Raw genomic sequence first — 13,066 nt, 5'->3', positions numbered from 1 at the left:
GTGCCCCGGTGCCCTGGCGTCTTTGCATTGACCACCACCACTGACACATGATGCTCCACAGGTACCGTGCACCAGCCGAGTACAAGGCCACCAACGTTGACATCGAGATCGATCGTCGCGACACCCGTGACCACGTCGAAGTCGACTACGACCGCCGTCAGACCTACGACAAGACCTACGAGAGTCAACTAGACGTGACTGAGCGAGAGTATCGTCGACGCGTCGATCCCACCTACGACGTCGAGTACGAACGCCGTCGTCCCACAGGAGCCGCAGTCTCTGTTCAGCAGGAAGAAGTCAAGGTCGATCAACCGATCAGAAACGACATGGGTTACTACGACGACGAAGGCCAATACCACAGCTTCCGCCGTGGCGTGGAGCGTGCGGCCGACCGCCTCCTACACCCCTTCTCGCACCATCACCACGATGGCGGCCGCGAGGAGGTGGTCGTGACCGAGTCAAGAGAGTCCGCTGGCCCAACGCGTGTCCGTGATGGCACGGTCGAGCAAGTCCGCTTCGTCGAGCCACGCTTCGGTGGCCGCGGGGTGCCCATTCAGTGTCACTTTATCCGCATCGGCGACATCCTCCTTCTCCAGGGTCGTCCGTCGCAGGTCATCCGCATCACCATGTCGTCTCAAACCGGGCAATACCGCTACCTCGGGGTGGACCTGTTCACGCGCCAGTTGCACGAGGAGACCTCCTTCATCAGCAACCCTGCCCCGTCAGTCGTCGTTCAGACCATGCTCGGCCCCGTCTTCAAGCAGTATCGCGTCTTGGACATCCGTGAGGATGGCCAGATTGTCTGCATGACCGAGACTGGCGACGTCAAGCAGGGTCTGCCTGTCGTTGACCAGGGCGGCCTGTTCAAACGCATTGATCGCGCATTCAGTGACGGCCGAGGCAGTGTCCGCGTCTTGGTCATCAACGATGGCGGTCGCGAGTTGATTGTCGACATGAAGATCATCCACGGCTCAAGATTGTAGATTTGGGAAGAGAGCACGGAGGAAGCGGTTAATGTGGAGGCAGGCATCTCAGGGCCATCATTCGAGGCAGACTGACTATACATGTGCATACAATGTGTCGGGCAATACCCCGTGTACATGGTAGCAAGACTTAGCTGGGTCCATGAGAAAAATAGGTAGTTTCATGCCCACACTTAGGGATGGATGACGGCTTAGGTATGTAGGTGTTGAATGGATTTGTTGGGAGACGATGAAAGCGCAGGAAGGATTCTCAAAGTCATTACCATTAGCGTCGCGGTTGTTTTCCATCACTTTCTTTTCTTGACTTTCATTTCTTTGGTTGTGGTTGTCGTCGCACGTAAGGAACCAGACCGGGGCCGGTACGAGCTACGAAGGGCAAACTGAAGTCTGGGCATCTCGTACCGTGTCTCGGTGTAGGGAGTATACAGTAACACATCCCACCCACTCATTCACCTTTGACCCTCTCTTCTCTCTCAGGACGTCTTTGTTTGCGGTGATTGCAAATCCCATGGATTACAGTAGCTAAGCTGTGAGTGGTCTGGCACGGCATGGTATCGCATGGCATGCTGCTGCTGCTGCTCTCAACGTCTTGTTTGTGGTGATTGCAAGTCGCATGAATTACAGTAGCTAAGCAAGTGAGTGGTCTGGTCTGCCATGGCATGCTGCTGACTGAGACGTTTCCTGAAACCAACGAGCGATGGCGAAGGCGATGGCGATGGCGATGGCGAAGGCGATGGCGATGGCGATGGCGAAGGCGATGGCGATGGCGATGGCGAAGGCGATGGCGATGGCGATGGCGATGGCGATGGTCGCCAGTGTATTTACGTACTCACCTGGACATTGTCAGCGCGTTGGCAGGGGCGTTTGTGTTTCTGTTTACTAACACCACTCATTGCCAAATACTCGTACCGCCAATATCTGTACACAACACTCATGCCGAGGACAGTTAATTAAGCGGGGCAAGGGGAGCGAGAGTAGCTTCGGTACAACACGAGCCAGGCCAGGCCAAGCCAGGCCAATCAAATCACTTTCCGCCCGATGACGGGGATCGGATTATGATCGCGGGGTGCGCGTGGGCGACAGGGCTCTCGCTGGGCAACCCAGTTCGGGTTTCTCGGTTTTTCCTTACTCTCACAAGGTACTGTAGTACCGGACAGGACAGGACAACTGACAAGCCTGAGGGCGAGCGTAAAGTGTGGCTGCTTCCCAGTTCTAGTGTGTAATTACCTAATTGCCTTGCTCCCTCTGGTCGGTTTGGCTGACACATCCGCGGACATTGCATTGCCTACTGCGTATAAATGAGTATTTGGCATATTCGCTCGCTCACTCCTACAGACTTACTTACTGACCGAGACGGAAAAGTACATAAACAGTGTTTCAACCGGCTACACTGCCGTGGGTCATTCGATTTCTCCATCTCGACGAGGAAGGTCCTTTCGTCCATCTATTTTATCTTCTCCCTCCGACTGAAGTGTAACTGAACTACACCCCCGACTCATACTCTTCCTCCACTCACATCAATCATGACGTCCGCCACCCAAGTCAAATCGTTGAGGGACCTGCTGGGTGCGCCCCGGGCGACGGCCTCTCCTAGCGATAGCACGCTGATCATCATCGACGCGCAGAACGAGTAAGTAATTTCAAAACCAACGCCGTGCAACAGCCCTGCGACAGCCATGCAACAGACCTATATGGTGCTTGTTTCGCTCGCGCGCTGCGCCAGTCCGCTCCTTCCATATGAATCGCGTGGCGTTCTGAACTCTGACCACCGCTAGATACGCCGAGGGACAGCTCAAGACCGTCAATGTCGAGCAAACCCGCAAGGCCATCGCTTCGTTGTTGGAGAAATACCGGGCCGCTGGCGATGGGAAGAACATCGTCCACGTCGTGCACAAGACCCCAGACGGGGCGCCGGTGTTCACGCCCAACACGGCCCTGGCGGAGGAGTTTGACGAGTTGAAAGCCCGGCCGGGGGAGAAGGTGGTCGAGAAGCAAGCTATCTCGAGCTTCGCGAACACGGATCTGCATGAGTATCTGAGCAGCCTGGGCGAGCGGGGCAAGAAGACCGTCCTGGTGGGGTATATGGCTCATGTGTGCGTGAGCACGACGGCCAGGCAGGGGAACGACCTGGGATATAACGTCGTGCTGGCGAAGGATGCTATCGGAGACCGAGACATCCCTGGGATCAGTGGCTCCGAGGTCACCGAGGCGACGTTGAAGGAGCTGAGTGATGCGTTCGGCACCGTCGTGCAGAGTTCCGACATCAAGTAATGTTCTGACAGCCACGGTCACATGGTCATAAGTAGATATCGACGCAGAACCTAGACAGTCAGGTATCGATCTCCTCGATTGGATGGTCTTGGCCATGATCTGGGTCCTGCTCCCTCTTCCTCCACCAAATCACCGATCCGTGGAATGGAAAGTTCTTGACATCCAGGGCCGGCAATTTTCTGTGGTCGTGACTGGTCGCGAACTCCACCGCCGACCTCGTTCCCAGACCGCCCTCTTCCAGCAAGTAATCCAACGATCGATGGAGCCAGACCCTCGGCTTCCTCGCCATAATACCCGCCTCGACCTCGCGTTCCGCGGCCGGCGAATACGCCACGGCGTGCTCGTCCAGCAATTCGAACCCCCGCGGATGATCCACCCTCGTGATGTCGAGCGACTTGAGCAGCTCGGCGTCCAAGTCATTGTAGTTCGGCTCCTGGGCGTACGTGCGCACACGCTGGCCTGACACCCTCTCCACCGTGTGGACGATGGTCCTGAACGCCGCGAGCTGAAAGTACGCCGAGTCGTGCCTGTCGATCCAGTGCGCCGCGTCGCCGCAGAAGGAGCCGCTGCCGAGCATGACGCACGTGGAGACGGGGCCAATCTGTCCAGTGTGCCTCGTCAAGATCTCCTCCTCCAGGACGTGGGTGAGCGTTTTACAAAGATCGGTGGCCTGCCAGCGCGACTCGATGTCGTTGAACCGAGAGAGCATGGACGGGAGGCTCGATCCTGGGAGGGCCGGCATGGGGTCGCGAGCCGGTAATGATCCGCTTGCGCTGAGGATATGGGGTCCTGCTGCGCTTGAAGTTTCATTCCCGGTAGGCGTCGATGTGGTAGGGGGTGGTTTCCCTGTGGAAGTGCTGGACGAGGAAATCCGTGTCCAGCCATCGTCATCCAGGATCTCCGTTCTCTTGTTCTGGACATGCTTCTTCTTTCTGTGGCTTGTATGTGGCATTTCGACAGGCTGGTCGCTACGTTGGCACAGCTGCTGGGAACGAGGTGGCTGGAGCCCTCTACGTCGGTCGGTCGGTCGGTCGGTCGGTCGGTCGGTCGGTCAGTCGGTCGGCAGGAGGAGAGATTGAGATGGTTGCAAGGCGGGCAGGTCACACAGCACTCACCGCGTGCAGAGGGGAGACTGAAATATGCCGAGTCCAGCTGAGGAGCGGCGGCGGCGGCGGCGGCGGGCGAGGATCTGAAGCTGAAAACATCTTCATCAACAGCCTCTCCGTCACACATGGAGCAAATGGACATAATTTTCTACTCAACCGACACACGTCTTCTGACACGCTGGAAATAAATGCTACCGAGGTTCAACCGACACGACAAGCTCCAAGTGTATAAAATTGTACCCAGTAGAGATACATTGCTTATTTATTGTCTATTCAACCCTTGACTTAATAGGCCCCTGCTCGTGCCAGACCATCATAGCCACTGTTGGTTCCCGTGGTGAGAAACAAACGAGCCGCCATGCTCTTCTGCATTGAAAGAGTGAATCACCTTCATACAGGCTGTGGCCGACTCGTCAGGCGTCAAGGGCCCTCCCCAGCCAGGAACGCCCTTCCTCAGGCTGTCGATCACCTCTGGTTCTTCTCCCTCTTTCCAAGTGGCAACCACGCCCGGAGACAAGGCGAAGAACAGGATCCCTTCCTTCTTGTATTTCGCATTGTACTTGTAAATGGCCGTGTTCGCCGCAGCTTTGCTAATCGCGTAGGGCGCGTCGGCCGCGATGCCGGAATTGATGAGCGCCGGGTCAGCCATGCCGGTCGAGATGAGCACCACCTTCTTGGCCGAGCCTTTCTTCACCAGGGGCAGGAATACGTTGATGGTGTGGATGACGCCCACCGCGTTGACCTTGAAGGACTCGACGAGCGCGTCCTCCAACATCTCGGCCTCGTTGTCGAACTCATCCAGGGCCTTGCCCATGGTTTTGCGGTCGATAAAGGCGGCGTTGTTGATCAGGTAGTCGAGCGAGCCGCCAGTGATCTTGGCGACCTCGTCTCTTGCTTTTAGGAGCGATTTGTAGTCCACGATGGCTGCCTCGACCATGGTGACATTCTTGAATCCATCAGCAGCCACAGTCTTGTCGGCAGCGGCTTTGTCCCGCACAATGCCGACGACTGTGTTTGCTGGGTCCTTGGCCAGATGCTGCACAAAGCCATACTGGGAAAGAGTCAGTAATTACGGAGTACACATGGACCGAATCTCGGAACGTCTCCAACTCACACCCAGGCCACGGTTGGCGCCTGTCACTAGATAGGAGGGCATGTTGCTTAGTCTGATGTATTTATAGTCGTTTGGAGAGGCTGCTTCTATCAATCACAAGACGAGCTTTGACAGTGCTGTCTGATGTTTAAAATGAATATCGAGATGGCCGGGGCACAAACCGCCATTTATACTCATTAGACGGCCGATATCTAGCACTTTCGAAACTTCCCAAACCTTTCATTTGTAATCCATGCCTCGTCGACGTCAGTGCTTTGCAAGCAATCGTGGTCTGGCAGGACCTGGCTCGTCCGAGCGCATGGACAATGGCTTACTTGAGCCATATTCCTGGCAATTTGAGTCTGCGGCCGGCAAAACACGGTCAAAAGACAGTGTAGAGGGGCCGCAAAGAAAGCCACGGAGCGGTCATAAGTCATGTTCAGGGAAAATTCGATGGAGATTCGAATGTGGTTGACGTTCACAAGAAGCACGAGGCTGAACAAAAGGTCCGGTTGTACTCCAGTGCTAGCCTATATACACAGTAGCAGCTATTGGAAGTGGACTCAGACGTGATTCGACGGTGAAGGACCATGGACCCGGAGAAGAAGCTTGTGTCATCGGGGCACATGCTCGTACCCAGAGAGCCAGGACGATTTCGAGGCACCGGCCACGCGCCTGAGACCTCGGTCAGCAAGTGCCAGGAACTTGGGGCAAACCAGGATCGATAGACTCGAGCAGTCGTCCAGGCCCGCCACCATGCACCTGTAAGACCTAACAATGCTTGTCTGGCCTTCGGACTTCGCATGCGTTTGCAGCCAGCGGACAGTTGTTGCTCGCTCCTGAACACTGCATCGGGACACGCAATCTGTGCAACCGCCAAATGCGCTGTATCTTGCGATGGAAGCAGAAAGGCGCGTGATGCGAGTTGCCGCTGGCCGGCTCACACTGTCTCTGGAGCGTCGGTGGAGTGGGACTGAGATCTGAGAGTGAAATCACCCAGAAATCACGCCTCGATTAGGCGGTGGGGCGCCCAAGTTCGCAATGACTGGTCCCACGCTGGGCGTCCAGATCCAGTCTCGAGCCGAGCTTGGCTCCGTTGGCTCTGGAGTTGGAGGGGCAGATGCAACGGGTGAGATCCCTGTCCATGGTAAGCTCCTGTCCACCGCCGGCCGGCAAATCAGCGCTGAGATACGCGGGTGACTCGGTCGTTTTGCCGCCCACGTCTCCGGTCCGTAACCAATAGCGGCAGCCATCACAGGGCTTCGTGGTCGGAAAGGACTGGGCGGTTGTCTGTCTGGCCTAATCCCAATCACCTTGGCCACCGGCAGCGAGTCCTATAACACTGCATGGCCGCCGTAATGGCTCCAAGACGGTCTTCCACCTCGAGCGAAGCATCTCCACTGCGACCTCGCCGACCCGGTCACTCCCAAAAGCTTTCCTGACCACGTCGACGACCGAAGTCAGCACAGACTCGAAGAACACTTGAGTGTGCGATCTTCCTCTCAAGGCCGCATTGCATTCTCCGTCGTGTGTTCGTCGCCTCACAGAGAAACGGAAAACTGCGAACACGCGCCCGCCAAAATGCTCTCGTCCTCGGTCTCGTCGGTAGCCGTCGCCGTCCTCGCGTTCTTCAGCCTCGCACACGCACACACGGTCATCACGTACCCGGGTTGGAGAGGGGACAATTTGCATTCGAACGGCACGGTTGACCAGACGGACGGCTTGGGCACATTCGCCGAAGGACAAGATTATCTCTACCCCTATGGCATGCAATGGATGTATCCATGTAAGGCTCACTCCGCCCCATCGTTCGGCATGCTGTGCTGGGGGGAAAACTGACAAGCATAGGCGGTGGGATGCCCACCTCGACCAACCGCACGAAATGGCCGGTGAAAGGCGGTGCTGTCGCATTCCAGCCTGGGTGGTTCCAGGGCCACGGATCCGCCTTTATCTACATCAACCTGGGGCTGGGAACAAACCCGCCGAACATGTCGAACGTTATGCTCTCCGGTGTGCAAATCATCGGCCCCAGCAAAGACCCATACCCGGGCTCGTTCTGTTTCCCCCAGGTTCCTCTCCCCGCCAACCTCACCGTCAATGTCGGAGACAATGCAACCATCCAAGTCATCGAGACGGCCGTCCACGGTGCTGCCCTGTACAACTGTGTCGACATCACGTTTGCGGAGCCGGAGGACGTCCCGGAAGTCAATGCGAGCAACTGCTTCAACTCGAGTCAGATCTCCAGCGACCTCATCTTCACCACAAGTGCCCTCACGTCAGACTCGTTCGAGATATCGACGAACCGCTACGGATACTTGACAACGACGCTTGCCGTCATTCTGGGTTTGGTGCTGCTATGAGCGTGCAAAAGATTCAACACGAAAAGATCAGATCAGGGGCTCCGGGAGGCAGCTGCCGCGAACAGCGCGGTAGAGTAAGGTGCATGTCATGTGCAGCGAGAAAGTGCGAGGAGCACCTCCCGTCCCAACAGCTTCGCGGTCGCCCGACACGCCGCCCAGCGGCGGTATATTCAGACATTGTTGGAATCGGCCTCTGGCATTCATCGGTTCACTCTCGCTATGACGCTGCTGCTGCTATCTCCAAGCACGGCGATCACTCACATGCCGTAGCCACTGGGCATTCAGCACTTCGTGCCGCGTCCGAGATATCCCAAAAGGAGAGACCGTATCACTCACCCCCTTCGGAGCACCGTCACCATCCTAGAGCATTGCCAACCGTCGCGCGCTCAGCGGATGAGGCTGAGGTGGGTCGCGTGCTCCAGAGCCAGGGAACCGTCACCGGCCATCATGGTGCGTGGCTGTATTCTCGAGCTCTCAGGAAGACCCCCGACGAGGCGGTCATCTTCTCCGAGAACTTTGTGTAAATATGGGAATGCAATAGGCAACCCCCAGGTAATACCCTGTATTTAGTCCTATATATGGGTCATCGTACAGTGGCGAAATGGATGCTACGTTCAGAGAGACATTATGGCATCCTTCTTTTCACGTGGCTTTGTGGAAATCTTAGTTCTTTGTTTCGGCTGTACAGTTGGTCAATGGATTCTTATATGACAGTGCCGTAGAAGAATATTGCGGTCTAGCATTCAGCCTTTCCACGAGTATCTGAGTCTAAGCGGTTGCACTCCGGAATTTCAAGCAGCGTACGAAGTAGCCGTCATTGCTCACAAGATCTGTTTGATAGTGATCCCGTTTGGACCTGTGGGCATCGAAATGGAGAGCTCCTTCACTCACGCCACGATTAGTATTCACCAGCTCGGTCTCACCCGCGTCTCTCAATCCTTCAAGCTGTCTGCCAGCCTGACGATTTCCATTCGTTCAGAAAGTCCGAAAGTAATCATTCAAATCCCTCAGATCTTCCGTCGCACTGTCTCCAGCATTCATGTCTGGCTCGGTCGCTGATGAATTCAAGGGGACCCGTGCGGTCGTCTCCACGATGAGGCCCCCCGCCGCTTTTTAAAGAGACTGCTTCCGATCCATGCAGCCGGGGTTCGACAGTCCGCCACCTCCGAGTTCTGTCGGACAACCAGGGTCTCTGCGTGCGGTGTTACATGGGAAGCCCTGGCTATACACCGGTGCAGGTTGGTACTCCTGCCAGACGCTTGTTCTGCCATCGCTCAGAACTTTGACTGCCTCTCTTCTGATGGGTGACATGTGAAAGTTACCTCCCGACTCAAGTCCACTACCAGGAAGGAGCGGCATGGACAGTGTAATGATGTTCTGTAGTCGTTCGTCGGCAGCGTGAAAGCCTCCCTGCGCAGAGTCTTTCCATCCTCTCTCCCGTTGACCCTGATTTTTGGGAGTCACCAAACTCGTGTGAATTGCCTGCTGTTGAGTCGCAATCCAAGAGTCGCCTATTCGATATCCGGTTGTGAACGTTTGCTGATCGGTTGAGAGACCATGGGTAGGTCCAAGAACAGAAGCAGCTGGATGAAACTTCCTATCCCCGCGATCCAACGTAGAGTCCTGCTGAGGTAAGTAAGATGTGCTGTCATGCGAGGAAAGTTCCTGACCATTCACTTGAGCTCCACGAACATCTTGATTCGCGTCACCCTGGCCGGCGTCCATGGTAGTTGACCCCTCCGCCACCGCATCCGCTTGTTTGAAGGTTGAGAAGGCTTCACAGGGGCAAAAGCATGGCTCCCCGCACTTACTTGAGCATCCATGACCACAGGGCAAGGTATTTCCACAGTCTCTCACACACTGAACGTTGTCATGGGAGTAAGAATGGCACAGAAGATGGCAAGGATGACCACATTGTAGTGCCACCCCACATGGTTGCGCGCAGCCGCCGTCGGTCTTCTCCCAATCCTCCGGGTAGCTCATTAGCGTGGTGATATTATGGCGCTTACACATCACCGGAAATTCTTCACCTCGCCGCCGAGGCTTTGAATCCATCAGAGTGATGACATTTTGCCACAAAAAGCTGTTGCGCATGAGGATATTAGAATTGCCGAAAAGATAGAACCCATATTTTGCTCGGGACAGAGCCACACAACTCCGGTTGACGTTCTCCAAGAAGCCAATCTTGCCTTCTTGATTATTTCGAGCGAGGGACAGAATGACGATGTCATTTTCCTCTCCTTGATCTAGAGCGACGTCAGTATAGTCAATTATATCCTGCTGGTCCGTTAACTTACACGAATCGACCGTCTTCACGTTGACGTATGTCCGGAACTCGGGGAACTCCTTCAACTCACGGAGGATTCGCTTGCGTTGGCCGTTGTAGAACGTCAAGACGGTGATCCGAGTGAGATCGATACCGTTTCTGAACAGGTAGCGGTAAAACCCGGCAATGAATTTGGCTTCTTCGGGGTTGACTACCGAGAGCGATTCGTCTTTCGCTTCCCACCACGGGTGATCGAAGAAGAACGATCTGACCTCACCTGTTCCCCAGGTCTCAAGGCGACGATTGACAACACTTGGATGGTTGGTAAGGCCCGGGTACAAGGGGGCGACGAGGCGGCAAAACTCTGGCATCATGCGACGTTGCTGGAGCAGCGTCTTATAGGGCATCTTGTTGCGTACGAGTCTTTCGAACAGCGACACGTTCAGGTAGAAAGGCTCATTCTCCAGCTCCTGTACGCTGCAATGGCCTTGTAGTTGCTGGTGATCTCCAACGAGGATGAGATGTTCAAGGTTCTCCGTGCAGGCTACTGTGACAGGGGCTTCCAAGACTTCAGCGGCCTCCTCGATGAGGATCACTTTGGGCTTGAGAGCTGAGATCAGCGGCCTATATTTGCTCAAACCGGTGGTGGTCATGCCAATGATGGAAGCTCGTCGCAGGTAGACAACATCTTGCTCCCACTTGCCAACCAGGTTGTCTTTCACCAGCTTGTTGTAGACCTTTGCATCTTCGCGGAACCTGCTAGTGATTTTGGCCTTTGCTTGGGACTGCATGGCATGATATACATGAGCACGGTAGTAGTCAGGGATTTTCCACATGTCTGTCACGGTGTCGAGAAGCTTCATTGCTCTGCTCAGATCCGCTGTAGAGGGTTCTGGGACCATGAACTTGTCGCGAAGTTCACGCCACGGGCCTTTCAACATCTCAATGTCTTCTTCATCATTGACGCCCGTGGAATCTTCGTTTTCTCTGAGTTGCTCAAATTCAAGGTCGTTATCGTCACCTTCAACGAAGCCATAGTTCTCTTGGACGTAATCAACCTCGAAAGGTACTAGTGATTTGCCCAGCCACAGTCGTATAGGAGCGTTCAGAGCGGTGTTCGCTGAAACCCATTGCGTCGCGCCATCTTCCAATGACTTTGCTTGCTGTGCGGTGAGAACTCCCAGTTTCTGCAACATCTGAGGACCAGAAATTTGATCAGTGGACCAGGGGTCAGGACCAGGCATGACAAATGGCTCAAGTAATTCTATCAAACCCTTGGTTTGCTTTGTTAATAGAGTGTTCGACTTGCCGAAGAGGCCTCCTGGAATGGGCCTGATCCTCTCACCCTGCCGGATCTCGAAAAGAGCTCGTTTCTTGACTTCGGGCTTGGTGGATCTGCCTCCCAGTCGGATGTAGTTTGGTTCGAAGAGAGAAATGTGTCCGAGGAGTTGGTCGAGTGCATGGTTTGTCTGGGCAGCAATGATGATGGGTGGGTCATCTGGCTTTCGATTGGCATGCATGATTTCCACTGCGACACGTGAGACATACGTCTTGCCGGTACCAGGAGGACCTTGGACAATGGGATGACGCTTGGTTAGAATCTCTTTTAGAGCATCCCATTGCGTGCTGTCGAGTGAATTGGAGGGGGTGGCGGGCCAGTCTTTTGTGACATCGACTTTCTGAAAATCTTTCTTCTGAGCAGGGTCTGTTGCGGCAGCACTAATATCTAGGACGGGGTCTTTCTGAAGGTAGGCAGGAGGCTCATCTGAGGGTTGAAGGTGGCAGATGTGGTCAGACAAAGGAAATCTGGATATTATCAGCAAGGCCAACCGGCATACGAGGGTAGAGAGCTCACTTCTCTTGGCTAAGCTTTTGCAGAGCCCTCAGCGTGTGACGATAGGCTTCAAAGTATCCCTGTTTCGCCTCGATCATGAGCCACTCCTTCTGCGGATCGAGTTGAATATCGTCTGAACGGCCAAAATGGATATCGATCTCTGGGGGTTCGCATGTGACGCCTTGCAGCGGTCTCGCGGCCACAATGGCCACCACCAGATCGTTTAGGTCAATCGACTTCGTTTTGGCAGGAAGTAGAGCGACGATGCTGCCACTGACAAGCCTCTTGCTGTTTTGCCACTTGATCCGTTTGCCTGCGCGTCGCGTGGAGAATCTGATCCTGGCAGCCAGACCTCGGCGAGCGAATGTGAATCCGACAATGTGAACTTGATCATAGACGGAGAATTTGTGTGTGTCTCCAGTTGAGGGATCCTTGCGGAAGTCATGAATAGCGTCGCGAAAGCAGCCAACTGCGTCTTCTCGGACCAGTTCGTAGTGCGTTTTCAGGTATCGATCCTTGGTCTTGTAGGGGCCGTCAATCTTGTTTGGTAGAAGATCGGCTGAGTCGGCAAACAGCTCTTTATTTGTCGGGATCTCTGGTTGTGACAGCCACCCGTCTCTATCGGAAGTGGACTCAATTTGTTCTTGCTTCGAGACATAGTCGCGGATGTCGAGATTCAGGGTGAGGTCGAGCTCGTCCTCCAGAGCACTAGTCACAGCAATGTGAGTGTTTGGACGACGGGATGGACCTTTGAAACGTTCCGAAAGATCTGCATTCATCTCTAGAGACGCGGTCAGCAAGTGCATTCCTCTGGGGCGTAGCATGGTGCAAAGATCTGGGCAAGGCGCATCGGCTGAGCACGTCATGTATCTGCCCGATCTGTGTTCTAACCTACCTTCGTTAATGTCAAGAGAGGCGAATGAGTTCCGGACATCTGAGGAGAGGCGCGTCAGTCACTTCCGAATGAGGACCACTGTAAGTCTAACTTGAGACCAGGATCCGAGGAGGTGATTGATTTACCAACAGATGCCCTGCCACCTGGATGGCGTGCTCGGCCTCGTCCGCGGTTGCTCATGCCGCGGCCTGGTGTCATCATGTCCAGGATGGCGGCTGTGGTTTAAGAAGTAGCGACTTCCATAGAGTGCTGAAGATA

The 13,066-nt window shown here is 54.9% G+C and overlaps 6 protein-coding genes across 6 annotated transcripts; 3 read left to right on the top strand and 3 right to left on the bottom strand.

Moving 5' to 3' along the window:
- Positions 1-50: 50 nt before the first annotated feature.
- Positions 51-983, top strand: G647_05663 (woronin body major protein; the record flags this gene model as incomplete). The annotated part of the gene is made up of 1 exon (XM_008729989.1): positions 51-983. The coding sequence occupies one exon, from the start codon at positions 51-53 to the stop codon at positions 981-983; it is 933 nt and encodes a 310-aa protein (XP_008728211.1).
- Positions 984-2,506: 1,523 nt separating this feature from the next.
- On the top strand, positions 2,507-3,254 carry G647_05662 (uncharacterized protein; the record flags this gene model as incomplete). The annotated part of the gene is made up of 2 exons (XM_008729988.1): positions 2,507-2,613; positions 2,759-3,254. 2 exons carry the CDS (start codon positions 2,507-2,509, stop codon positions 3,252-3,254), a joined length of 603 nt encoding a protein of 200 aa, XP_008728210.1.
- Positions 3,255-3,312: 58 nt separating this feature from the next.
- Positions 3,313-4,206, bottom strand: G647_05661 (uncharacterized protein; the record flags this gene model as incomplete). Its single annotated transcript, XM_008729987.1, has 1 exon — positions 3,313-4,206. The coding sequence occupies one exon, from the start codon at positions 4,204-4,206 to the stop codon at positions 3,313-3,315; it is 894 nt and encodes a 297-aa protein (XP_008728209.1).
- A 467-nt stretch (positions 4,207-4,673) lies between these two features.
- Positions 4,674-5,516, bottom strand: G647_05660 (uncharacterized protein; the record flags this gene model as incomplete). Its single annotated transcript, XM_008729986.1, has 2 exons — positions 4,674-5,411; positions 5,475-5,516. The coding sequence occupies 2 exons, from the start codon at positions 5,514-5,516 to the stop codon at positions 4,674-4,676; spliced, it is 780 nt and encodes a 259-aa protein (XP_008728208.1).
- A 1,518-nt stretch (positions 5,517-7,034) lies between these two features.
- On the top strand, positions 7,035-7,813 carry G647_05659 (uncharacterized protein; the record flags this gene model as incomplete). The annotated part of the gene is made up of 2 exons (XM_008729985.1): positions 7,035-7,239; positions 7,302-7,813. 2 exons carry the CDS (start codon positions 7,035-7,037, stop codon positions 7,811-7,813), a joined length of 717 nt encoding a protein of 238 aa, XP_008728207.1.
- A 1,853-nt stretch (positions 7,814-9,666) lies between these two features.
- On the bottom strand, positions 9,667-12,692 carry G647_05658 (uncharacterized protein; the record flags this gene model as incomplete). The annotated part of the gene is made up of 4 exons (XM_008729984.1): positions 9,667-9,791; positions 9,823-10,059; positions 10,111-11,885; positions 11,935-12,692. 4 exons carry the CDS (start codon positions 12,690-12,692, stop codon positions 9,667-9,669), a joined length of 2,895 nt encoding a protein of 964 aa, XP_008728206.1.
- Positions 12,693-13,066: the final 374 nt, after the last annotated feature.

Source organism: Cladophialophora carrionii (assembly GCF_000365165.1).
Source record: "Cladophialophora carrionii CBS 160.54 unplaced genomic scaffold supercont1.4, whole genome shotgun sequence".
NCBI classification, from domain to species: domain Eukaryota; kingdom Fungi; phylum Ascomycota; class Eurotiomycetes; order Chaetothyriales; family Herpotrichiellaceae; genus Cladophialophora; species Cladophialophora carrionii.
The sequence above is the reverse complement of the archived record's forward strand: the minus strand, read 5'-3'. Positions and strand labels throughout refer to the sequence as shown.